This window comes from Hyla sarda, chromosome 7 (genome assembly GCF_029499605.1).
Source record: "Hyla sarda isolate aHylSar1 chromosome 7, aHylSar1.hap1, whole genome shotgun sequence".
Classification (NCBI taxonomy): domain Eukaryota; kingdom Metazoa; phylum Chordata; class Amphibia; order Anura; family Hylidae; genus Hyla; species Hyla sarda.
Window position 1 is genome coordinate 94,889,766 of NC_079195.1, and position 26,942 is coordinate 94,916,707.

The 26,942-nt window shown below is 39.9% G+C and overlaps 1 protein-coding gene across 3 annotated transcripts in view; it reads right to left on the reverse strand.

The window, feature by feature from the left end:
- SGMS1 (sphingomyelin synthase 1) overlaps positions 1-26,942 on the reverse strand; it is a 286,284-nt gene that overhangs the window by 37,051 nt on the left and 222,291 nt on the right. For all 3 annotated transcript variants that reach the window (XM_056530042.1, XM_056530043.1, XM_056530044.1), the window contains 2 exons: positions 18,096-18,921; positions 13,751-13,868 (listed from right to left, as the gene is read on the reverse strand). In XM_056530042.1, the coding sequence (XP_056386017.1) occupies positions 13,751-13,868; positions 18,096-18,721 (744 nt within the window). In that variant the 5' untranslated portion in view covers positions 18,722-18,921. The remainder of the gene's footprint in view (positions 1-13,750; positions 13,869-18,095; positions 18,922-26,942) is intronic.

Genomic DNA, 26,942 nt, shown 5'->3' on the forward strand with positions numbered 1-26,942 from the left:
GCCAGGCCCCTGGGGAGCACAGGTTGGTGTGTTCACATGTAATGAGCACGTCTAAAGCAATTTTTCTCTAGCCTCCTGGGAAAAATACATGTAGCCAAGCCATATTGTAATCAGATCTGCCTATAATCACAGGAGCCACAAATACACAGCAAGTATACAGTGTGTGCTAGAGACTACAGTCATGATGCTAAATGTATACATCATGTCTGAACACCACTTACAGCAAGAGTAATGACAGGCAGGCAGACTCACAGCAGCACAGAAGGCTGCACTGCTCTCATCCTAGTAGAACCACCTGATACCAGCCTTTGGCTGCCCAGGCAGGTTAGGAGTTGCAGTTTTGCAACAGCTGGAGGCACCCTGGTTGGGAAACACTGCTTTAGAGGGACAGGAGGTGAATACAGTATAACTGCAGAGCACTTCCTCTGGTGATCTAAGTCTAGTCATGACACCAGGAACTTTACAGTAAGTACAGTGGGTATTAAAAGTCTACACAGCATTTTAAAATGCAAGGTTCTTGTGATGTTAAAGGAGGAGAAAAAAAGATATCACGTCAGAACGTATTCCTCCCATCCAAATAGGACAGGAGTGCCGTTCCAGGACATCAGTACTTTTACATGTGGACCTTCAGTGATCCCCCTGGTTACTCCGGACTAGAAATGAGCGAAGTTACATTGATTCGATTTGTCACAAACTTCTCGGCTCGGCAGTTGCTGACTTTAGTCTGCATAGATTAGTTCAGCTTTCAGGTGCTCCGGTGGGCTGGAGACTCTCTCCTAGGACTGTATCCACCTTTTCAAATCAGAGCACCTGAAAGCTGAAATAATTTATGCAGGAAAAGGCATCAACTGCCGAGCCGAGAAGTTCGAATCAATGTAACGTCGCTCATCTCTACTCCTGACCATCATTCATGAGTCTACTACTATTGATTACAGAACTATAACATGAACAATTCAAATGCATAGCACATGAAAAAAAATGTTATATATATATACATACACACACACACACACATACATACACACACACACATTATAACCAAGTTGTATAAGTGTGCACACCCTCTAATAACTGGGGATGTGACAATGTTCAGAATTAAACACATGTTAGAATGAAGTCATTAAACACCTGACATCATTTAAAGTGACTGAATAATCACCAATAAAGTTCACACATAAGCCTGGTTGTCACCCTATTGGCTGTGTTTGCTTCCACTATTAGGAGAGGCCCCTTTTCGGAGGATGCAACTATATTAATTCTTCTGGGTATATAAAAAACTGTCCGCTATTTGGAGGTGTCCGAGGGAGATTTTACAGTATTAGGTTAATGCTGTATTCTGAGTGATGCAGTAATGTGTATATACACAAGTTAAGACTTTGACATCCAAATCCACCTGCCAATATAGGTCCTACATTATTACGGAAATACAAAACACTGATGCCTGTTATACGACTACAGTGTTCAGGTTAAAGGGGACTTTTTCCTCACAGCGTAACCTTGGAGACTATGACAGAGAACAAAGCGATCATGACCTCACGCTTTAATAGCTGCGATCTGTCCAATAAATTTCCTCTGCTCTGTTCATCTTTATTGAGTGAAAGTAAATCTGCTGTAGTAAGGCTATGCAGGTGCTCTGTCCAAATCTAGAACTCCTTTTGTATTAAGCCAAAAATTATCAGGATACTGAAAGAGAACTTTTTCAACTGTAATACTTAAATACTTTGTCCACTACCTGGGTGTGATAAATATATGAAGTGTTGACCAATAATCTGTAATTTTTCTGGTTATTATTGACCAATAACCAGAAACATTGGCTCATAGCAACGAATCACGGCACATATTTCATTGTGAATTCTGCTCCAGAAAAATAAAAGGTGAGTTGTGACTGGTTGCTAAGAGCAACAAGGTTTTTCTTTTAGACAGGTTTTTGAATATGCCCAACAAACTCTCTCCATGGAAGTGAACAACATGCCATTATCAGTATGATCCACACTATCTTTCTATCTGTCCTTTAATTGTTGCTAAGCTACCCAATGGATATTAGCATAAAGTTAGGGACAAATTGGGGAAGTAAATATGACTTTTTAGGAATAGACAAACTGATTCTTTGTTGTCTGTAACCACGGAGATGCATAAGCCTGTATAGGAACCATACAACCAAAACAGTAATTCTCCCGCAATTGTAGTTTTATTATCTGTTGAAATCTTGCTGTAACTGGCATGGGCGGGGCTTTGGCGCTTAACTGGCACTGACATCAGCACCGCTTATGAATATTCATCCCCCCTCCCTCCAGTTCTCCCTCTCTTTGCCGCTCCTAACTGGAGGGAGGGGGGGGGGGGTGAATATTCATAAGCGGTGTTGACGTCAGTGCCAGTTAAGCGCCGAACCCCCGCCCGTGCCAGTTACAGCAAGATTTCAACAGATAATAAAAACTACAATTGCGGGCGAACGGCGGCGCAGATCCGGACAAGCTAGGGCTCATTTTAATCAGCGTCTCCCGCACTATCCACCAGTACCTGTGAATAGTGCGGGAGAAAACAAGTGAAAGTTTTCCTTTAAATTAGAGAAATATGCCACTAATTTAAAGCACTTTATTATATGATTTTGCTGTATAATTTTGTCAGGGCAAAGTAAACAGGGTAGCTCCCACCATCCTATATTTTTTTTTCTGTCCCTGCCTATTGCCCATCTATCCCTAACCCCCTCCCTTCTTTTAATTTTTATTTTTACTGTATTAAAAATGCATTTTGTCTGCCTGGCAGTGTGCTCACTACCAGGCAGACTTCCCCAGCAGGCACCACGTCACTGATGCCTGCTGGGGGGGACTTCCGTCCTTAGTTCATCTACACAGGGTGCCTCCAGCTGTTTTACCACTTTACCACTACAACTCCCAGCTTGCCCTGACATCTATTGGCTGTCAGGGCATGCTGGGAGTTGTAGTATTGAAACAGCTGGAGGCACCCTGTGTAGATAAACTATTAGTTAGTTACATGCGGCGCTGCCCTGCCTGTCTGATTGACAGGGAGCGAGCGCAGGCTGAATGAAAAAGGACCGATGCCCGACCACATCAGTCCTTTTTCAGGCGTGACGTCACGCCAGGCTGCAGCCGGCCACTAGGAGAGAGACCCCTAGTGGCCGGTTTTCAAATGTAAATTAAACCATTATAATTAAAAAAATAATAATAAAAGTATATTAGAGATATGTTGTAGTACATAAGTACTATAACATATCAAAAAATAAAGTTGGTGACAGTGCCCATTTAAAGGGGTACTCCACTGGAAAAAAAAAATTCTTAAATCAACTGGTGTCAAAGTTAAACAGATTTGTAAATTACTTCTGTTTAAAAATCTTAATTCTTTCAGTACTTATAAGATGCTATATGCTCCAAAAGAAGTTCTTTTCTTTTGAATTTCCTTTCTGTCTGAGCACAGTGCTCTCTGCTGACACCTCTGTCTGTGTCAGGAACTGTCCAGAGCAGAATATGTTTGCTATGGGGATTTTCTTCTACTCTGGACAGTTCCTAAAATGGACAGAGTTGTCAGCAGAGAGCACTGTGGTCAGACAGAAAGGAAATTCAAAAAGAAAAGAACTTCCTGTGGAAGATTTTTTAATAGATGTCATTTACAAATCTGCTTCTGGCACCAGTTGATAAAAAAAAAAAAAAAATTATATATAATTTTTTTTTTTTTTTTTTTTTTTTTATCAACTGGTGCCAGAAACAGATTTATATATAAAAAAAAATATATATATATATAAAAATATATATATATATATATATATAAAAATATAAATATATATATATATATATATATAAAAATATATATATATATATATATATATATATAAAAATATATATATATATATATATATATATAAAAATATATATATATATATATATATATATATATAAAAATATATATATATATAAAAATATATATATATATATATATAAAAATATATATATATATATATAAAAATATATATATATATATATATATATATATATATATATATAAAAATATATATATATATAAAAATATATATATATATATATAAAAATATATATATATATATAAAAATATATATATATATATATAAAAATATATATATATATATAATATATATAATATATATAATATATATATATATATATATATATATATATAATATATGGCTCACCCAGCTGAAACGTTGCCTAACACGTTTTTTTGAAATAAATCACCTTTCTTTTTTTCCACTTGGTGTGCCACTGTTTATTTTTGATATATATATATATATATGGTTTCCAGTGGAGTACCCCTTTAAGGAACATAGAGGGGAGGTGAGATTTATCAAAACCTGTCCAGAGGAAAAGTTGCTGAGTTGCCCATAGCAACCAATCAGATTACTCATTTTTCTTTTCACAAATGAAAGAAGCGATGTGATTGGTTGATATGGGCAACTCAGCAATTTTTCCTTTGGTCAGGTACAGTATTGATAAATCTCCCCTGTGGTGCCGAATTGCTGCGAGCTGATATTTCTACAGCGCTAACAGCAGCATATATCAGTCTATAACACTGGATTTTCTAGTAGGAGATAGCAGGCTAGCCAATAAATTTTGGAAAACATCATTCTCTATTGTTTCCTAAGGGAAATGTGTAGCTTAATTTTGCAAATATTTGAGGAAAATAATGGAGCAGAACAAGCAACCAGAATATTGGCCTGTACAGTATTTTAAACATTTTAAAGCTGCTATAAGAAGCAGAAAAGTAGGATTCAGAAGGAGACAGATGGCACCTTAAATTTTGCCTCAAACATTTTTTTTAGTTTACGAGCCCAATATGCTTAGATAATTATTCTTATTTTTTAGTCTGGAGCACTGCAGAACCTCTAATAAGCAGCTGTATATCTGATCTGGTAGTTACATCACAACAAGAAAAGCTATATACACTTGTAGAGACTGACCAAACTAATGTTTTCCTTGGGAGCGTGTGTTCAAGTTAGTGTATAAACCTGGGATGCTGCATCCTGGAACCTGAGCCTATGCAGAAAGTCATAAGGTAGACTCAACATGAAAACAAAATGTTTAAGCCTTACAACTAAACATCACTAAAAAGGAGAGCGAAACAAGAAGTGGAGCCTTACAAAATAGCATTGTACAGCTCACTTCCTTCCTGCTCCACCAGGGGCATTACCAGACTTCTGAAAGCATTTAAGCATGTATCATACTTTGGCTCTGACACCAAAATTTTTAATTTTAGTGCCAGAAAATATATTTAAAAAAATAATATAAGCAAACAAAAAAAGAAGGAAACAAAATATTGTTTCTATTATACAGAAAAGAGTATTAGGTCCAAAATAAACCAAAACATAGATGCCGAGTGTGTGTAAGGAAAAAACAAACAGTATACCACATGCATAGGAGGAAGCATATGATACACCAACACCCCTTCCTCCCCAGCTACAGGCACCTTTGATCTAATAGGGTTTTTTTCTAGAGTGGAGTTGTCTATGGTAACGGTTTGAAGGGGAATTTTAGTTAGTTGGGTAATACTTCATCTTTAAGGGTTGGTGACATCCTATCTTTTGTGTACGTAAGAGTACACACCAAGAGAGCTTCTGACACATGCAGTAAAGTAATGGATACCATTCAGGGCCAACAAACCAAAAAAATTAAAATAAACTTGTAACTGCCCAGGTCCATGATGCTATGGCTGCAAACCCCTTAAGGGGTTAAAAAAAAGCTTAAGCAAGATGGCTGCCACCAAAATAATTCACAATAAAAAAAAAAATCTGGAAAATAGGAAGTTTAGTAAACAAAACAAAAAAAAAAAAAAAAATTATATATACCGGTATACACACACACACACACACACACACACACACACACACACAGTAACTTAGGGTATGTTCACAGCCATGTGTTACCTGCTGCAGGTTTGAGTTTCCTGCTGTGGATTATCTCCACTAGAGATGAGCGAACTTACAATAAATTAGTTCAGCCTTCAGGTGCTCCGGTGGGCTGGAAAAGGTGGATACATTCCTAGGAAAGAGTCTCCTAGGACTGTATCCACCTTTTCCAGCCCATCGGAGCACCTGAAGGCTGAACTAATTTATGCAGGAAAAGTCATCAACTGCCGAGCCGAGAAGTTCATGACGAATCGAATTTACTGTAAGTTCGCTCATCTCTAATCTCCACAGACAAAAATCTGCAGATTACATTGACCTCAATTGGGTCTGCTGCAAAAATTCAGCCACGGGATACTCGCAAGTAAGCCGCCAGCGTGAAGGTACCTTAGACTATTTGAACCAAAACAGATGCTTATCTTATAAAAGTAATGATTGTTTCAGTGGACCAATGGCATTTTCTGGACATAAATCAGCTATGCTAGATATTTTCAGCAGACCATTGGACGAAAGATCTTCTGTCAGAAACAAATGTTCTCAGAATGATCAATCGTTTATCCTTCACCATTGATCATGTATGGCCAGCCTGACCAACTGTAATGGCCAATGTGAACTAAAATGTTTAGGACTGGGTCTATAAAATGATTGTTTATTAAATAGTTGTTCAACCATTTATCTACTTCTGTCTAATGTGTGCGGCCACCTTCTGAATGTCCACATCCTAATATACGTGTTCCTTACACAAAAAAAACTGTTTGTTTCAGGAAATAATTTATCTCTGCACACGCTGATACCAAAACTGTACATGAAATCCATGGGATATATGAAAAATGACAGGCACTTTAAGTAACATAAGGTACATTCTCACCATCATTTTTGATGCTAGACTAAACAAAGCCTTAAACACAGGCAAAAAGACAAACTTTTTGCAACAAAAACAAGACAATCTACAAGTCCTGATCATTATGGTTAAAAAATATAATTAAAGGAAAACTCCGATGCTCCCAATTAGAAATAAAGTAATCCCTAAATGTAGCCTAGGCTTGTACCTGTTGATAGAGCCCACTATCGCGCTAATCAGTCCAGCAGTTCCTCCGCTATGCCCGTCCGAAGCTCCTGTCACTTCCGGGTTCAGTGCATAGGGATTGTAGTGTAAAAGACTACATCTCCCACAATGCCCTAGCATAATTTCCTGTACGCTCCTGCCCTCCCCCTGCTTTTCCCCAGCTCGGCCCACTCCCCAAATTATAATAAATGCCCCCATTGGTCTCCCATCTCCATATCCCCACCCGTCCAAAATATGTCCTTCCTCACATGTGCCGAATATGAGCTTTACAATACACAGAATACATGCACACATTAGCAGTAATACAATCTAAGTAATACAATCACGGCTATGTGCCGTGTTTCCAGCGCCGACGCTACTGTATGGAGATAGGTAACTAAACTGTGCAATTCATTTTGTGAATTGGCGTAGTAGCTACGCTAGCGTAGATAGGGGCTTTCCTATTGGCCCAGGCAGAACACATGGCGGCTTTGTGACAAGGATGAAAGATGGGCGTTTGCAGAGCTGACCAATTACAGCTTTGCAAACACTGAATACATGAATATTTATGAACGGGGGCATAGCCGACTCTGGGCCGGGAGGCAGGGAAAAGCCGCAAAGATTCATGGGACTGATGAGTCATCGGGCTAAACATGGCGGACATGCGCTGCAGAAAGAAGGTTGAGCGTCATCAAACCAGGGAGAACTACTCAGCTTCCGGTCGGCGGAAAAATGCAGAAAAGTCCATGATCACTTCGGAATTGTAAATGCAAGTACATGGGTAAGTTATATAACTTTACTAACTGGTTACTTGGCACAGGGAATGCTTTGCATTGGAGTACTCCTTTAAAAAAATCAAGCAAACAATGAAAAAGACATTTCCTTCTGTCGGCTAAATGAAATGCTGATGCAGACCACGTAGGTCCTGGATTGATGATCTGAGGACATAATTGGATTATCACAGCTTGTGTTAATAGTTAGCCGGGAAGTTACAGAGTACAAAATAAGACCTGCTCTGCTACAATCGCTGACTAAAATGACTTGGCTGATCAATAGGAGGCTTGTGAAATGGATTATTGAGTCCAGGGTCACCGATGTCTGGAGCATACCCTATGCTCAACGGGAACACTGACATGTATGGCAGTAAAATTACCAATTTATACCTTCAACTGGGTGAATGTCTTCCACATGGGTGCACTGAAGGGGGCATGGATACTGTCAGATGACATTGTTACATATTTGCAGACTGTCTCTGCAGCAGTATAATTCTATGTCTCTCTCTCCCTCACAGGCAGGCTTATAAAACTATGTTTACACACACATCAGGTGATAGCAGCACAAAGGATGAAGATCTGGATACAGAGAAGGTGATGGTAATTAGAATACAGAGCCGGACACTATAGACAGGACTCATTACCATACAGAACAGCGACTCGTATTAAAGTCATCGCTCTCCTCATAAGCTTCCCGGCAGGATTATGCAAACACTACGTACGCTAATCCTTCAATGTAAGAAGTCTGCAGCTCTAACTCACACTGTATAATGTGAGGCCTGAAACTGCACATTGTACTCCGTTTTATATCCCATAATAAAAAACAGAAGTATCTGCTTGAAAATGTAAGAGAGCTAGAGATTTCCGAGGGACATGATTTAACCAACACCATCCAGCTGAGTGTGCTTGCAAGAAAGGCCGGATTACTGAATCTTTCTTTTCCTCTTTTGCCCTGTTTATATTTTATGGGAGACTACACATTAAAATACCACCAATGCATGTCCATCCCAAGAGCTGCTGGAAACCACTACCATGAGGAAAAGGATTGGTCTTTGTTGGGACTGTTGGTTAGAATGGCAGCCAGCTATATCCTCCTTCATTTGCTATAAGCACTAAGTACACTGTCAACAAAATGAACGACTTAGGAGTGTATTGTGTTATTGTAGAAATCTGTGGTTAAAGCGTAACTGCATTAACGCTCCAGTGGCAGGATAGCTCTTTAAATCGCCCAGAACTTTCTAGCCAGAGATTATAGTGATCAGGACACAGATTTGCCTGAAGTCCCAGAGACTTGCATGGGACTTCAGGCAAATCCGTATCCTGATTGATTTAGTCTCAGGCTATGAAGTTGCAGGCGATTTAAAAAATATCCTGATGCTGGAGAATGATTGCAGTTCCAGAGGAAAGGATTAAAAGGACTAAGATCTACAGAATGAGAAATCTACATTTACTGCATTGTAAACTGCTGCTATCAAGCGTCAATGACAACTGCAGATGGGGCTGTCCTCTGCTGCCCCTCTAGGGCCCTTCACAGGACACTAAACCTAAAACTCATTTACTGCTCAGGTGAATACAATGTATTAGACGTATGCTGGGGAGACTAGGCTTTCTTCTATATGATTACTTACGTGATGTCTATATCAATGATCACTACTCTATCTTTATGTCTTCACTTCTTGTGGCCACCCTCCCCCCCATACAGTGACATATTGTAATATTAAAAGCTTCTTGTATATGTTTTGTACTATGATCCTTCACATTAGCCTCTACTTGCATTTATGACATGTAAAGTCGCTTTAGCAAGCGTCACTCTTGTGCACAAAACCTTCCAGACAGCAAAACACCAACCAATATTACAGTGTTATTGGTGTCACAGGACTAAGTGGATTGCCATGGAGGAAAAAGAAAAATAATAACAATGTTGCTTATTGCTTAGTGTGAAACCTTCCTTTATATTCTGTATTCGGCAAAGTTAGTGAGCAAACTCGGGTCACACCTATAACACAAGTCTGTCTTTTCCCTAAAAACATAGAATGTGTCAGCAGATAAGAACCATTTGGCCCATCTAGTCTGTCCAATATTCTGAATACTATGAATAGTCCCTGGTCCTATCTTATATGAAGGATAGCCTTATGCTTATCCCATGCACAAAACCGCACAGAACTGAAAGCAGATGTCAGTTCAGCAGATATTTCCCTCCCCACAAGTTGTCCCTCCACACTCAGGGTCATATAAAGAGCTGTCCCCAGCAGTGCAGCATATCTTACACTAAGATTGATTTAAGATGTCCTATGCCATGGCTTGACAAATTTGTTTTGAATCTAGGAGCAGGGATTTACTTTTTTTTTTTTATAAACAACCAGCGCAATTTGAATGGATAACTGTTTTTTTACACACTGATGTAAAGCAGATGCAGCATGGCTGTGTGCCTAGGATTAATTCTCAAGCAGGACTCTAGGAAAGTTGGGTAAGAGCCCATGTGGAGGATATGAACCAGTTTTCACCCAACTTTCCCAGACTCCTGAATAGAAAGCTGTCTTAGTTATGCAATATTCTAGAGGCAGGTTGGACATGGCTCTGTGATTAGGTAGATTATGCAAGAGTCTAGGAAAGCTAGGAGAAAATCTATAAAAGGGAGCTAAGAACAAGCTGTCACCCAAATTGCTAGACTCCTAAATGAAAACTAGTTGTAATTTTGCAACAACTGAAGTCCACAGGTTGGAGATCACAGCTATAAGGTAGCCGTTAACCAAACGTCACCCAGTGATTATGCGATACCTGCATACTGTACCCCAATACTTATTTCCAGCAACAGCACACCGTGCTGCACGCTGGGAACCAGTGGGCACCTTCCCCTGGGACAGAGGCCAGGGAAGCCTCTCATTGACATCACAGTTATGCTCTGCGACAGCAGATTTTACCTCTCCTTTTCCAGCTTCTGTCCGGATGTCTTTAACTTATAGACTTATCGTGCGAAATGAGGTTAGTGGAAGGGGCGGCAGGAGGTGGTTGGGTCAGGCCAGGTAGGCGGAGTACGGGCTGCAGTTTACCACTAGCAAGGAGCTGCTGGAGTCAGACCAGATGGGACATAGACGTCTGTTTATCGCTAGCATGGGGCTGGTTGGGTAGGGCCAGGTGGGATGAAGGTAGAGGCTGCAGTTGGCTAGCAGAGAGCTCTATGTAGCTGTGGTAGAACAGCTTGCAGCGGTTCGATGCCTCTTGTCCCTCTGCCCACAACTGTTAAATGTTTCTGCATCTGCACAGATTTTCTTGGCAGGATGCCAGGTCACAACTTCCCAAAGAGGGTTGACAAAACCCTATGTGCCACAATCAAATGCTTAGTCGCCATGGCAACCTGGAATTGTCGAGCCCTATCCTATGTCATATAGAAATAAAGCCTGAAATGTCCACTAGGTGTATATTCAGAATTGCCTGATGTTTTAATTTCTAGCCCAACCCATCTTGCCCCGACTGACATGGCAGACATCTCCTGCATTGTCTGCTTCAAGTCAAAACTGGCACAAGTGCTGAAGTGACCTTCCTTTTTTGGCCACAGTGGATCCACTTTAAAGGGGTACTCCGGCGATAAGACATCAGATGCCTGATCGCGATCTTGCACGCAGCACCCCCTTACAATCAGTCCCCGGAGCATGTTCCCCGGAGCCGTGACGTCACAATGCTCCGGCCCCGTGATCACCAGTAATCAGACCCGGAGCGAACATGCTTCGGGGACTGATTGTAACAGGTTGTTGCGTGAAAGATCACGGGGTCCCCAGCAGCGGGACCCCCACGATCAGGCATCTTATCCTCTATCCTTTGGATAGGGAATAAGATGTCTTAGCACCGGAGTACCCCTTTAAGGGGGACAAAAAAAACTGATAAAAGGGTTCCTTAACCCATTAGGGACACAGCCTATTTTCACCTTAAGGACAAATTTTCGTTTTTGTTTATTTCTCCTTCACTTCTAAAAATCATAATGCTTTCAATTTTGCACATACAGACCAATATAAGGGCTTGATTTTTGTGTTACCAACTGTACTTTGCAATGACATCACTTATTTTATAATATAATCTGCAGCGAAACCCAAAAAAAATTATTTGTGGGATAAAATAAAAAATATAAAAATGCCATTTTGTTAATTTTGGGGGCTCCCGTTTCTATGCAGTGCAATATTTGGTAAAAATGACACATTATCTTTATTCTGTAGGTCCATACGTTACAGGGATACTCAATTTATATAGTTTTTATTTTATTTTAATACTTTAATTTTGGTGCATGTAGTTTATCATTTTTTTGTTTAAAATTGGCATCTTATGACCCCTATACATTTTTTTTTTTTTCTGTGTACGGGGCAGTATGAGGGCTCATTATTTGCACAGTCATCTGTAGTTTTAATCGGTACCATTTTTGTTTTGATGGGACTTTTTGATCGCTTTTTATTAATATTTTTATGCTATATGAAGAGACCAAAAATGCACAATTTTGGAATTTGTTATTTTTTTACGTGTACGCCATCAACCGTGTGGTTTAGCTAACCAAATAATTTAATAGTTTGGACATTTACGCACGCTGCGGTACAACATATGATTATTTTTATTCTTTATTACATTATTACATTATTTTATCTAAAAAATGGGAAGGGGTGGGCGATTTAAACTTTTAATAGGGAAGGGGTTAATGAACATTAATTTTATTTATTTTTTACACTAATGGAGCAGTAGATCACCGATTGGACAATGGAGAGGAAGGCGAGGACCCTCCCGTCGTCCGGTAAGCTGATCGGGACATCGCAATTTTGTCGCGATCAGCTCCACTGAGATGCCAGGATTCTTTTACTTTGCATACGCCCTGCGTCCCCAAGAGGTTAAAGGTGTACTCCGCTGGAAATTGTATTATTTTTTTAATCAACTGATGCCAGAAAGATAAAACAGATTTGTAAATTACTTCTATTTAAAAATCTTAATCCTTCCAGTACTTATCAGTTGCTGTATGCTCCAGAGGAAGTTCTTTTCTTTTTGAATTTATTTTCAGTCTGTCCACAGTGCTCTCTGCTGACACTTCTGTCCATGTCAGGAACTGTCCAGAGCGTGTTTGCTATGGGGATTTTCTCCTACTCTGGACAGTTCCTAAAATAGATAGAGGTGTCAGCAGAGAGCACTGTGGTCAGGCAAAAAAGAAATTTGAAAAGAAAAGGACTTCCTCTGGAGAATACAGCAGCTGATAAGTACTGGAAGGATTCAGATTTTTATGTAGAATTTACAAATCTGTTTAACTTTTTGGCACCAGTTGATTTAAAAAAAACCTTTAAGAGACAATTTTATGTATAAAAACACTGATTAAATTAGGCAATGTAATCAGTTGATTGATATAGATCAGTCTGCAGGGAAAATGAAGAATTACATGAAGAGCCATGTATTTTATATGGATGTGCTGGGTCAACAGAAAAAGGGAGACAACTCTTAGAGCACAGCTCTATATTTTGGCTTACAGGGAGGAGTGCTGGGCAGGTGACACAACTAGGACATCCATAAATGCGAACAGCATAAATAGGAAAGGGTTGTCTTCCTGACATACTAATCTCAGAGGTATTTTTCTCACTTTTTTGGCACTACACATGACTATACAAAAATAAAGCTGAGCTAGAGTGGGCGACTGAAGAGCAGCATTAATATACTCTGTTACTGCTATCTTCTAGATATGGATATCTGTCAGTTGACATTTTGGCAAACAAAGTACCATAATGTGCCTATAAAAGATAATAAGAGACTGAGGTCTGTGAACGTACACTAAGGACTGATCTAGGTTACTCCCCATTTCATTTACACAAATGAACCTTACTACAGTCTAGCCAATAGTCATTTCTGTGGAAAAACCTGGCAAGGGAAATCTGTTAGTCACATGGTTAAAACGTAAAGAAAGATTTCCATCAGAATAGTTGGAACCAGTATTTGGTTTGGGTAGGACAAGAAAAAGTAACTTTTTTTTGCTAACACATGTGTGATTACTATAAACCTGGAGGAGATTTATTGGAGGATAACACTTACCTTTGGAGAACAATTAAAATGCATTCCAGGAACTGGCAGTGTAGTAATATACATAGTTATACATCGGTATAAGTACAGCGTTCCAACTATACAAAAAAATCGACGGCTAATGATGGATCTGTACAGAGAAAAGACAGCATTTTATTACATAGAAAATATAACAGGTAAAAAAGGAGCAGAAGGGTAGGGTCACATGTACCGTATGTTGCTGCATATTTTCCTACTAACTGAAGTCAATAGATAGCAAAATCAGCAGCAGAAAATATGCATCAAAATATGGCATGTGTGACAGTATCCTTAAAGGGGTACTCCGGCCCTAAGACATCTTATCCCCTATGAGATGTCTGATCCCAGGCCCCGTAGTCATGAGGCTTTAGACGACTCGGAGCCTCCAGCGCTAATGTGCAGCTCACACAGGTGGTGCTGCATGAGAGATTGCGTCCCCAGCGATCAGATATGTTATCCCCTATCCAAAGGATAAGGGATAAGATGTCTTAAGGCCGGAGTACCCCTTTAAAATAGTGCTGGTACACATGATACACAACACTTAACATGCTAAAACTTCTGTAGAATAGATTATTTTGTCTGTGTGTACTGGAAAAGTCCTTTAACATTGGCTTATTAAATGGAAACTTAAGCAAAAAAAAAAACGGGAAGGAAGATCCCTAAAATAAAATGTTACATAATTTTATGTTACATTTGTTCTCTACTTCACCTGACATCTGTTGCTCGTACAATTTATCTTTAAATGCTGCAGCAGACTGGATGCTTTGGATTAGGCTAGGCCTTGGGAAACACCACCCATCTGAAGCAGTCGCAGGTACAGAACATGCCCAGAAGACATCCTTATTCATAGTAGGGGAGATTTATCAAAACCTGTGTAGAGGAAAAGTGGTGCAGTTGCCCATGGCAACCAATCAGATCGCTTCTTTCATTTTTCACAGGTCTCTTTAAAAAAGAAAGAAGAAATCTGATTGGTTGCCATGGGCAACTGCACCACTCTTCCTCTGCACAGCTTTTGATAAATCTCCCCAAGTGTGAATGTGATTTATCACTTGACTGCTTGTGACCTATGTCTACAATACCACCGTACAGCTGTGCAGCTATTGGACCCATGTGACTGGTTCTCCCAGTCTTTAATTACATTTTACAGAAACACGGGACGGGTCACAACTACGACATATAACTTGTGGAGGCTTAGCGGATTGCATAATGTAAAATAACTGCTTGTTCACACAGTCATGTGTCTCCTCAAAATCAGTTAAGGATTGTGACAACGGTGTGCCCTCTTTTACATGGTTGTTTGACACAGGCCACTCAGATTTGGTTTAGCAGCGCTATTCTGTCCATGAGGATATATCTACAACAAAGAGCCTCGAAATTAAAGTAATTTTTTTTTTCTCTCCTCCCCTAGGTGCCAGAAGGTGGGAATGGGGTGGGGTGTTAATAATGATTATGTATACTTCTTAGATGTAAACAAGTATAAGTTGGTTATATGGTCTCTTTTGACTGGTGCCGTTATGTATATCTGAATTGTATACTGTAGTTTTGGAAATTTTATTATTACAATAAAGGAAAATCTTATAATAAAAAAAAATAAAAATAAAGTATTGCTACCAGCTGAAAAAACTAAACACATGACAAGCTTTAAAACTTAATACTGTATTGATCTAAAATTACTTATCTGCTATGGACACAAGATGCACCAACACTATAGAAATCACTATTTCTAATGCAAAATAGAAAGCATGTGGGAATTTTATTTATTTTTTTAAACAATGCTGTCAGAAATACAATGTTCTCCTGAACTGTAATAAGTAAAATCAGGAACAAAAATCTGCAACAGACAAAACACGTTGCACAACTGAATTGCTCAGCTTCATATAAATCACAAATTTCTTCTATGTTATATGTGAATGGGCTTTGTCAAAATTCCACATACCTGCATTGCACTGTACTCAATTGTAGTGTACGCACAGTCAACATATACCTAAGGGGCCTATGACACAGGGTGAATAGCAGCCAAAAAGGCAGAGACCTGTGTAATAGATTCCGTGTTCAGCAGACTAACAAGCAAGTGTCCGTTCATCAGCTTATTGCATTAGAAGGTTAAAATCCTTGTTTATGAGCCACAGTAATAAGTGTAAAGGAGGACTGCCTCCTTAATTCTTAGATTTTATACATGGTCAATGAAAACAAAACTGCATGTTTAGGGGAAAGAATGTGGAAGAATACATGTATACAGTGATCCCTCAACATACAATGGTAATCGGACCATTGTTTGTTGAAACCATCGTATGTTGAGGGATCCGTGCAATGTAAAGTATAGGACAGTGGTCTACAACCTGCGGACCTCCAGGTGTTGCAAAACTACAACACCCAGCATGCCCGGACAGCCAACGGCTGTCCGGGCATGCTGGGTGTTGTAGTTTTGCAACATCTGGAGGTCTGCAGGTCGTAGACCACTGTTAGAGAAAGTTGTACTCACCTGTCCCCGCTGCTCCAGACCGTCACCGCTGCCCGAGATGTCGCCGTCCATCGCTGTCGCCGTGTCCCCGACACTCCGGCAAGGCCTCTGCTTCCCCGGCAACCGCGCTCTCCGTCGCTGCCATCACGTCGCTACGCACGGGACAGAACGGATGATGCAGGGGATCCCGAAGAGGACGCGCCGGAGCCCCGAGGACAGGTGAGTGACCATCACCGGAGCTCACGGGGCACTGTAAACGGCTATCCGGATAGCCGTTTATGCGATGGCCCCAACATAAAAAAGCATTGTATGTTGATGCTGCCTTCAACATGCGATGGCCTCTGAGAGGCCATCGCATGTTGAAATTATCGTATGTCAGGGCCATCGTAGGTCGAGAGGTCACTGTATAAAGCTAAGGTGGTTATCCAGAATTAGAAAAAGAAAACAGCTGATTTCTACTATAAAAACCAATACACCTGTCCTCAGGCTGTGTGTGGTATTACAACTTTAAACAACAACCTTGGGGATGTATGTCCCCTCAGGGAAACCCTGAATAGAGACCCTCTACGGTCTAAAACTTAGCTTTTAATAATTCCAAATTAATATTAAAAGTGCTCAAAATTTTTTTTCACTAGGTGGCAATATGTGTTTAAAATCACAGTCCCTATTAGTAAAGTTTTTTAGTGCATTCTATGCAGGATGGTCTTGATCACGGAGTTCAGTTTGCAGCGCTCTGCTCTGACACCGTCTACAGACATAGTGTCACTGCGCACCATGATCCATCCATTTTATAACAATGGGACTGAGCTAAAATCTCCTCCTCTGGCTCAACGTTTCGCTAGTTGGACCTAGCTTTTTCAAGAGTATGAGGTACATACGGTGCGCAGTGACACTATGTCTGTAGACGGTGTCAGAGCAGAGCGCTGCAAACTGAACTCTGTGATCAAGACCATCCTGCATAGAATGCACTAAAAAACTTTACTAATAGGGACTGTAATTTTAAACACATATTGCCACCTAGTGAAAAAAAATTTTGAGCACCTTTAATATTAATTTGGAATTATTAAAAGCTAAGTTTTAGACCGTAGAGGGTCTCTATTCAGGGTTTCCCTGAGGGGACATACATCCCCAAGGTTGTTGTTTAATGTATAAGTGCCCGTAGACCCTCTAGGGGGTATTTGTGAATTTACTTGGTATTACAACTTGGCTCCATTTACTTCAATGGAACTGAGCTGCAATACCAAACCCAAACAGGGTACAAGAGTAGCACTGTACAAGACGGATGTGTAATGTTTACCCCTGGATCTGAAGAAGATAGTAGGGATCAGACTGCTTGTAAAGACATACATGGGCCCCTGATTTTTCACCACAGAATTAGATACAATGTAGCTGGTGTTGGATATGTTGGTGCATGTGAATTCATGAAACAGATTGCAATCTATTGACTTTACAAAGCAGACAGTGTAACCTTTATAAAAGAGATAAACATATATCTAGCAAATAATGGTGCAGCACTCAGCACACAAATAGAAGTCCAAAAAAAAAAATAAAACGCTTGAGAATGGTTCTATGGATGAACTAAAACTTTGCATTGGACATGAACTTGGACTTTTATTTGGAGCGCTGCACCATGGTTTGGTATGAATAGTGGACTCACATCTGGGAAGCTTGCATCACCACATCATCATGTAGTAATTAACTAAGTAGTGCTGCATTTCTTTTGTAGTGTGTGTGTGTGTGTGTGTGTGTGTGTGTGTGTGTGTGTGTGTGATATATATATATATATATATATATGCACACATACATACACACACACACACTAGTATATTTACAAAGCATACTTATTGGTGTTAATTCTGTTCAGAATGTATTACTTACTTGTACTTTAAAAATAACCACTGAAGAATCCATAGTGCCACAAGGATCATTCCATTAATTTCACATATGGAGAAGGCCCACGCAACCCGGTCAAAATGATCAAAAAATACATCCGGGAGAGGCCCTACCTCTGTTTTAGGAGGCACACGTTCATGGACAACAGAGATCATCACTGTGGTAAGGATAAAACAGCAAAGTGCATAGAGGAAGGCTATTAAGGTTTTATTCCATTCATTCGGAAAAGCCTGGCTACGGTCCACCTCCGGCATGGGGATCTTTATCATCTCTTTTCTGACTCCATTTGGCATCCCATTCTTCTTGGCTTTACTGGTGAAACTATGATCATTGGAATTGATATCATCTTTGATGCAAATATGTCCATTGGCATGTCCGTTCTTATGTTCCTCTATGTGGTTCTCAATTTTCAGTGTCTCTATCATCTGCAGCAGTTGGCGTCCATTATCAGATGTTACACGGGACAAGGGCGGCTTTTTAAAATCATCTTCTTTTAACTTGAGCAATCCTCGGCCATTAAGGGTTTGGAAAGTCTCAGAGTATTCTTGTAGACCTCTCTTAGTTAACCAGTCAGAAACCTCCTTGGGCGACCAGTAGATTACTTCCTTCATTTTCCAATGACAGCTGTGTTTTTGTGTATTTTACACAATCCAGTTATAATTGTAGAAAACCAGCAAAAGTCCTTTTCGTAGCTTTCTCATCCTGTCTACGATGGAGCTCTATAGAATGGAGGATCCTGTATAGAAATGAGAGCCCATTACATGACTACCCATGTGTGGAGTCATATGAGGATGAATGAACCTCTGGTCAACTATAGAAAAAAAAAAAAAAGAGGAAAAAAGTTAGACATGGCTAAAGGAGTGCAAACATTGGCAGAGATTTATCAAAACTCAGAAAAAGTTGACCAGTTGGCCATAGCAATCAATCAGGTAACTGCTCTCTGTTGGATTCCCTTATATTGCACAAGAAGTTTGACATGAAAACTTGTGCGCCCCAAACTAGATGCTGTGCTACGGTACATAAAACTCATGCAAACATCAGACCATAACCACAGGGGGGCTGCTGCATTTATGAATGTGCAGGTGGAATGAAAGGGAACATGTCACATATTCAGTCCAATCTGCCGGCATCATGTTATAGAGAAATAGAGTATGCTTATATTCAGTTTTATGGGGATATTTTCAGGATAACTGGTCATTGATTCATGTGAACCTTAGCTCAATCTGGGCTAAGTAGTCAAGTGGGCGGTTCTACTCTGACTGACAGCTATCTGTGTAGTGAATTGTCAATCAGCATAACCCAGAATAAGAAGATAATTACATAAATAGTTATCCTGGAACTTAACAACAAAACTATACATGAATCTGCTCTTAACATTCTTTAACATGATACCTGCAGATTGGACTGTACTTTCAACATGTCAGGTTCCCATTATGACCAAAATTTTTTATTTTTTTAGATATATGGAGATACAGGAGATGACACGTCTTTTTCATTACTCATAATTAGGTGTAGTGACTAAGAGAAAAAAGATCCTCATCTTTCTCCATTTATAATTATGGAAGGCAGACAGAGGCTTTATCCGGAGAGGAGACACATGGGAAAGGTTATTTTCCTGAAATTAATAAAGGGTTAAACCTTGAACTACACTCGGGTGTAAGTGTGTTTAGACAAGGAGGCTCCACTCCATCTCCAATAGCAACTAGTACTAAGTAGAAATCACACTTGACAATTGAAAAGATTTTCTTAATGCTTTTTCTTTAGTATTCATTGTACAAAAATTGATCCGCAGACCACCAATTTCATATTCAGCAAAAAAAAAAGAAAAAAGTTTATCACCCAGAGTGCTCACTAGATACGCCCGACAGTCCTAGTTAGCTGGCCGGATAAATTTCACCCTTTCTCAGGCATCCCGGAGGCTGATCTTCCTTCCTTCCCTCCTCTCACGAAGGGGTAGACAGGTTAGTAGCTGGACTCTTCTGACGTGTCGGAGGACCCGCCCCCTTTCTCAAGTCTTATCTAGTGAGCACTCTGAGTGATAAACTTTTTGTATTTTTTTGCTGAATATGAAATTGGTGGTCTGCGGATCGATTTTTGTAACATGAATACTAAAGAAAAAGCATTAAGAAAATCTATTCAATTGTCAAGTGTGATTTATACTCAATACTGGTTGCTAAAGGTTATCTCCCTATCTGAAAACATTATTTTCAACACATTTGTAGCCATTCATTACAGAGTACATGACAACAGGTTTGTCTCAGGAAAGGAAAGCCAAATGTTATTGTGTCCAGATACATGTAACATATAATGTAATAGTAGAACTTACTTCTAACATAGGTAATTATAGAAGGAGCTGGGACAGTGTTTGCCAGTCAGGGTGCCTCCAGCTGTTGCAAAATTGCCACTTTCAGCATGCCTGGACAGCCTGTGTTTGTCAAGGCATTCTGGGAGTTGTAGTTTTGCAGTATTTGGTGGCACCCTGGCTGGGAAACATTGCCTTAGCTTGTGCTGACCTCTCCACTATGGTTTATTTACTACAGATACACCCTATTTTTAATGAAACCGTAAGGTCACGTGGGTCTGTGAACAGTCTTGCGCTTTCTAGCCCTTCTGTAAGATTTCCCTGAAAACTCTGTAATAAAAGCACAGCAAATAATTACGGTTTCTATTTCTACTTTTTGTGGGGTACAGAATTTATTCATGTATATGATCCCACAGGAACCAATAAATATCTGCACAGATGTGTTATGGCAAGCAAGAGCTAGATATGGGTAATGGGTCCCTGAAACACCAATGATTGGTACCATAAGAAGCCATAATCCATCAACAAGTCAAGCTGCTGCCTTTAGGACATCCCTGTTGAAAAGATGGCAAATGACAATAACACAGACAACACTGAACATCCATCATGAAGGCTGGATAAATCTCAATGAGCAGGCTGCTTACTGGACCAACAAATGAAGCATCCCAGCCTGGCTTTACACAGCTCATCACTGTGTCTGAACAAATGGTACGCTAGTATCATAAGAGACATCAGTCGTGAGCAGACAATATAGCAGGTCAGCGGGAAAGGCTTAATGGTAACCAAGTAGACTAGAAGAGGATACATATAATGTGGCAGAATATACCACAGACCTATGCATAACCCTAACCTGCTTGCTATTAACAGGACTAGGGATGCACTGAAAGGGAAATTTTAGTCCGAAACCGAAAATTTAGGCTGGGATTGGCCCAAAAACCGAAAATAAAAATGCATTGCCCTGCCCACTTATTTCAATATAGTTTTTGTAAAATTGTATTATCAGAATTTTTTTAGTTACTGATGTAGTTGAAGGGGATGCGGGGTGGCTATAGAAGGTACTGGCCAGGCTTGGAGCCACAGCACTGCCATTCACCATACATTGACTACAGGACACATTATCGGGGTATACACTTCAGCACATTTTGATAAATCTCCCCCTTATATCTTTAAAAAATCAATGAAATCAATAAATCAGTATGCTTAAAAAAAATAAAATATAAAAACACAATGCTCTCTTCTGACCCTTATAACTCTCTTATTTTTCCATATATGGGGTTGTATAGGGGCTTTTTTGCCCTGTGATCTGTATTTTTTTATTTTTTATCAGTACCATTTTTATTTTGATGGGACTTTTTGGATCACTTTTTTTTCTGCTATATTAAGTTAAAAAAAAATATTTAAAAGAAATCAGCAATTCTGGATATTGGTATTTTTTTTTTTACATGCACTCCATTGACAATGTGGTTTTTTTATTTATTAACATTATATTTTATTAGTTCGGACATTTATGCACGCGGCGTTACCAAATAGGTTTTGTTAACTTTATTTTATTTGAAAAAAGGGGGTGGGGGAGTGATTTAAACTTTTATTTAGGGGAGGGGCTTTTTTTTTTTTTTTTTTTTTACACTTATTGCCTTTTTATATTTTTTACTAATTTATTTTTACAATATTTTTTGTCCCCATAGGGCAGTGTTTTACAGTGTGCCTCCAGTTGTAGGGCATGCTGGGAGTTGTAGTTTTGTAACAGCTGGAGACATACAAATGTAATTTATTACTTCTAGGAACCTATAGCACAGCACTTGTCAGTGTTATCGGCGCTTCATTACTACAGGCTGTATTTGGGAGTGCCGATCAGACAGAATAGACGAAGGTAGGGAACCTCCGCCCGTCCTCTCAGCTGATCGGGACCCGCGGGTGTCCCGATCAGCTCCACTGAGCTAACGCAGATTGTTTTCAGCATTTTAGATGCCGCAATCAACTTTGATCCATGTGATGTCTGGTATTAGCCAGTATGAAGTGAGCTCAGCTCCTGCTCACTCTTCACACACCCACCACACAGCTTTCGCCGTATACACATGGCGGTCAGCCGTGTAAGGGTTAAGTTACTTCATCCCAACACTCGGCACTGCTGGGAGGAGTGACAGTGGGCCCGTAATGGAGGGCCTGGACCGTGCCGCACGAGACTGGGAGAATTCCTCTGTATCTCCCAAGCAACACTTTATCTTGGCCAGCCCAGATGGATCTGGAGCAGGGAATACCAACTGCCCGAGTTCCCTCCCACGGCACAGGGAGGATAAGTCAGTGTAGTGACGGTGTGAGTAGCCGGTGTGTAGTTCTGCGCCTCACACCAGAGGGAGTAGAAGTTGAAAGCCACGCCCACCAAAATTATCGGCAGGAAATCCCCTTAGCCGAAAAGGCCAAAGGGGCATTTAAGTCCGATAATTTTCGGCTGCCAAAATGACGGTGTATCCCTAAATAGTCCCTATATGTATCTAGAAACAGAATACGCATTAAAGTGTACCTATAGTGTGGCTAATTTTCTGAAAAATGTGCAGGACAACAATTTTAAATTAGGCGCCATTCTCCCCATTGTATATAACTATGTCATAGGAGACGAAACTTCCCATTGTCTCCAGTGCCATAGATTTACATTACACTGGGTCATGCACTGAAGGTAGGAGCTGTAGAGACTGGGAAGGAGAGCTGTAAGAAATGGGGAAAATGGCACCCCTTTAATAGATTTAGGCACCGGACTTGAAATGAACAATTAGAGGTACCCTTTAGAACTCATTTATAAAGCAGTTTTCTCCAAACACACATATCAACTATCCAGAGCAGAAGTGTCTTATTGCCATAAGATAGTCTTGTGCTGGATTCTTTAGTGGTATGTTCTTGTGACTGGTGGTGAATCTAACATGTTACAATAGATTAATAGGGTATAGTCCCTAGTTATAGAAGTTAATAGCTTGAACATACTCATGGTTCACATGTGCAAATTTTTATCTGTAACAGTACGAAAAAAGAAAAAAAAAATATGGATGAGGATGTGTGAATAATTCCTATCCTTTGTGCACCAGCTCCCAATCTTATCCTTGTCACAGCTTTAATACATGTGCCCTCCATGGCCAGCTCTGTGCCGCCAGCTCTTCTGCTCCACTGGAATAACCCGCCACATCCTTTATCAATTAGCTCATTGCACAGAAGTGAAACAGAAGCACCGACAAGCAGTGTCAACGCTTCAGACAAATGAGGATGGCTTGGATCAGTGTTCTGCTGACGCTCATTTATTCATGTAAAATATGCCACAGAACATTAAACATTAACAATAGCACGAGCAGCCCAGTGCCACGCATACCATGCGCAGAACGCCGCCACCACCTCCTCAAGAGTTCTTCAGCTTGTACATTTACCTCTGACGCTGCCTTCTGCTACTCTTACCACAAGAAGACCAGACAGTGGCGTTTTTGGTTCAAAGATCACAAATGGCTTTATAAACACGTAAAGGATCAATACAAGCAGCAAATGTGGGGGAGGACCAAGCTGCTAGTGCTCGCTCAAGTCAATATCTATAAAATGTTTATACAAATGCATTTGGAATTTATAGGATTTCAAATTGTACAGATAAGTTATAGGAATGTTCTCCGAACAGTAAAACAGGTTTCAAAATTTTCTTTGTATACTTTTTAATATATAAAATGTTGTGTATGGTAAAAGGGGAAGGAGGATACGGCAGATGGATTTCTACATGCCTGACCCTTTTCCCTCAACAGGGCAGTAATCTGCCATCTGTGGTTCTCTGTCTGTTGACAGCCGTTGGCTGCCCGCACATGCTGGGAGTTGTAGTTTGTAACTGATGGAGAGCCACAGGTTGCAGACCACCGCAAAGGGAGATAAGCAGCTAATTTCAGAGTAGTCTGACAGGATGTTATTCCTCACTCCCCATTTAAAACACATGAGCATTTGGCTTGCATCCATCTAAAGCAGTCTTTCCCAACCAGTGTGCCTCCAGCTGTTGCAAAACTACAACTCCCAGCATGCCCGGACAGCAGTCGGCTGTCCAGGCATGCTGGGAGTTGTACTTTTGCAACAACTGGAGGCACACTGGTTTGGAAACTCTGATCTAAAGTGTATAGCCAACTTAAAACTTTAGGTGGAAGATGTACATATTGGATTATCAGATAAGAAATGTTATACTGTCAAAGCTATCTAACTAACATACAGGTGAATCTTGAAAAATTTGAATATTGTGCAAAAGTTCATTTATTTCAGTAACGCAACTCATATGTGGAAGGAAACACGAAGTGCTCCAAAATCTCCTGGTAGACGAATGCGTTGACCCTGGAACTTAAAGGGGCACTCCACTGGAAAACATTATTATTATTTTAAATCAACTGGTGCCAGAAAGTTAAACAGATTTGTAAATTACTTCTATTTAAAAATATTAATCCTTACAGTACTTATCAGCTGCTGTATACTACAGAGGAAGTTCTTTTCTTCCTGAATTTCCTTTCTGTCTGACCACAGTGCTCTCTGCTGACACCTCTGTCCATTTTAGGAACTGTCCAGAGCAGGAGAGGTTTGTTATGGGGATTTGCTCCTACTCTGGACAGTTCCTGACATGGACAGAGGTGTCAGTAGAAAGCACTGTGGTCAGACTGAAAGGAACTTCAAAAAGAAAAAAAAAAAACTTCCTGTGGATCATACAGCAGCTGATAAGTACTGGAAGGATTAAGATTTTTCAATTGAAGTAATTTCCAAATCTGTTTAAAAAAAAAAAAAAAAAAAAAAAAAAAAAAAAAAAAAAGGGGTTTCCACCGGGGTACCCCTCAGTGGACCAACACCAGAAGATGATATGGCTGCCTAAATCATATAATATATTGGGGATTTGGGGTTTTCATGAGCTGTAAGCCATAATCATCACAATTATTACAAGTCACAGCTTGGACTATCTTGCTTTGTATGTAATGAGTCTCTCTCATATATTAGTTTCACCTATTAAGTTGCATTAATGAAAGAAATTATCTTTTGCATGATATTCAAATTTTTCGAGTTTCACCTGAAATAATTATATAAACAAGTAAAAGCTGCATATGGATTTCACATATACAATTAACCAGAAGATATTACCGTAATCTCCCTAAAATGACACAATACAGTACATTACATGTAATGAGTTAAAAGCTTGGCTGACCCAACAAATTATTTTCTAATTTTCTTTTGCTTTTCCAAGAAACAATTAGAAGAGAAGACATTTATTGTGATCATTAAGAGGAGACTAGTGAGTAAAAAAATTATATAATGAGAAGATTAAATACAACCGCCATGTAGTGCACAAGCACAGTCTATTCTGATATCTTTAGCTAGACAACGGTAGCGCCCCAAACCTGCTTCTCAAAACCAGACAAGGGATCATCCTATTTTAGATCCAATCTCAGTGTAGGGATATAAAAACAAAAATGGATATATGACCATGGTCGTAACCATAAGGAGTGTGGGGAAGAAGGACAAGGCCTTATTATTAGAAAGTAAAGTATCATATGCAACAATTTGACAGAAGACTCAAGGATGTACACTAATGGCTTTCTTCTAATGAAAAAGCTGTTAAACCTGTACAAATAGCTGAGGGGTAGAAGAGGTAACTGTTGTCTTAGGGTTCGTTCCCACTGCTGGGTGCTCCACTAAAGGGAGCTCTGTCAGTCAGTGCCATCGGAAGGATGGGAGTGGAGCGAAGAAAAAGAATAGCGCATGTCCTATTTTTTTCTCAACTCCTGTAAAATACTGCACCGAATGAAGCCTATTCAAGTTTATGGGATCCATTGGGACCTGGTGGTGTCAGCGGTGCTATGACCCGTTCAGGTAAATAGAAGGAAGCCAAACAGACCCTGAACTGGTTGGAGCAAAATGGCAGTGTGGACCTATCCTTACATGACACATTCAGCTATGCTGCTCTGTCTACCTGTCATAGCCTTTAAGCATCTTAGATCTGCATTAGACATGCGACTGTCTTGCAGCTTCTGTGCGACTAGAAATAATAAAATTAATAAAGCAGGTTAACATTATTTTTCCCTTAATATCGCTTGGAAAGTAAGTTTTAGAGCTTCTGCTGCATCCTATAGTGGTACCTTAGACCAGCGTTTCCCAACCAGTGTGCCTCCAGCTGTTGCAAAACTACAACTCCCAGCATGCCCGGACAGCCGTTGGCTGTCCGGGCATGCTGGGAGTTGTAGTTTTGCAACAGCTGGAGGCACACTGGTTAGGAAACACTGCTTTAGACTATGACTGGAAGAAACAGCATTTAAAGGGGTACTCCCCTGGAAAAATAATTTTTTTTAAATCAACTAAGTTAAACTGATTTGTAAATTACTTCTATTTAAAATCTTAATCCTTCTAGTACTTATCTTCTATTTGCTCCACAGGAAGTTCATTTCTTTTTTAATTTCCTTTCTGTCTGACCACAGTGCTCTCTGCTGACACCGCTGTCCATTTTAGGAACTGTCTGGAGCAGGATAGCTTTGCTATGGGGATTTGCC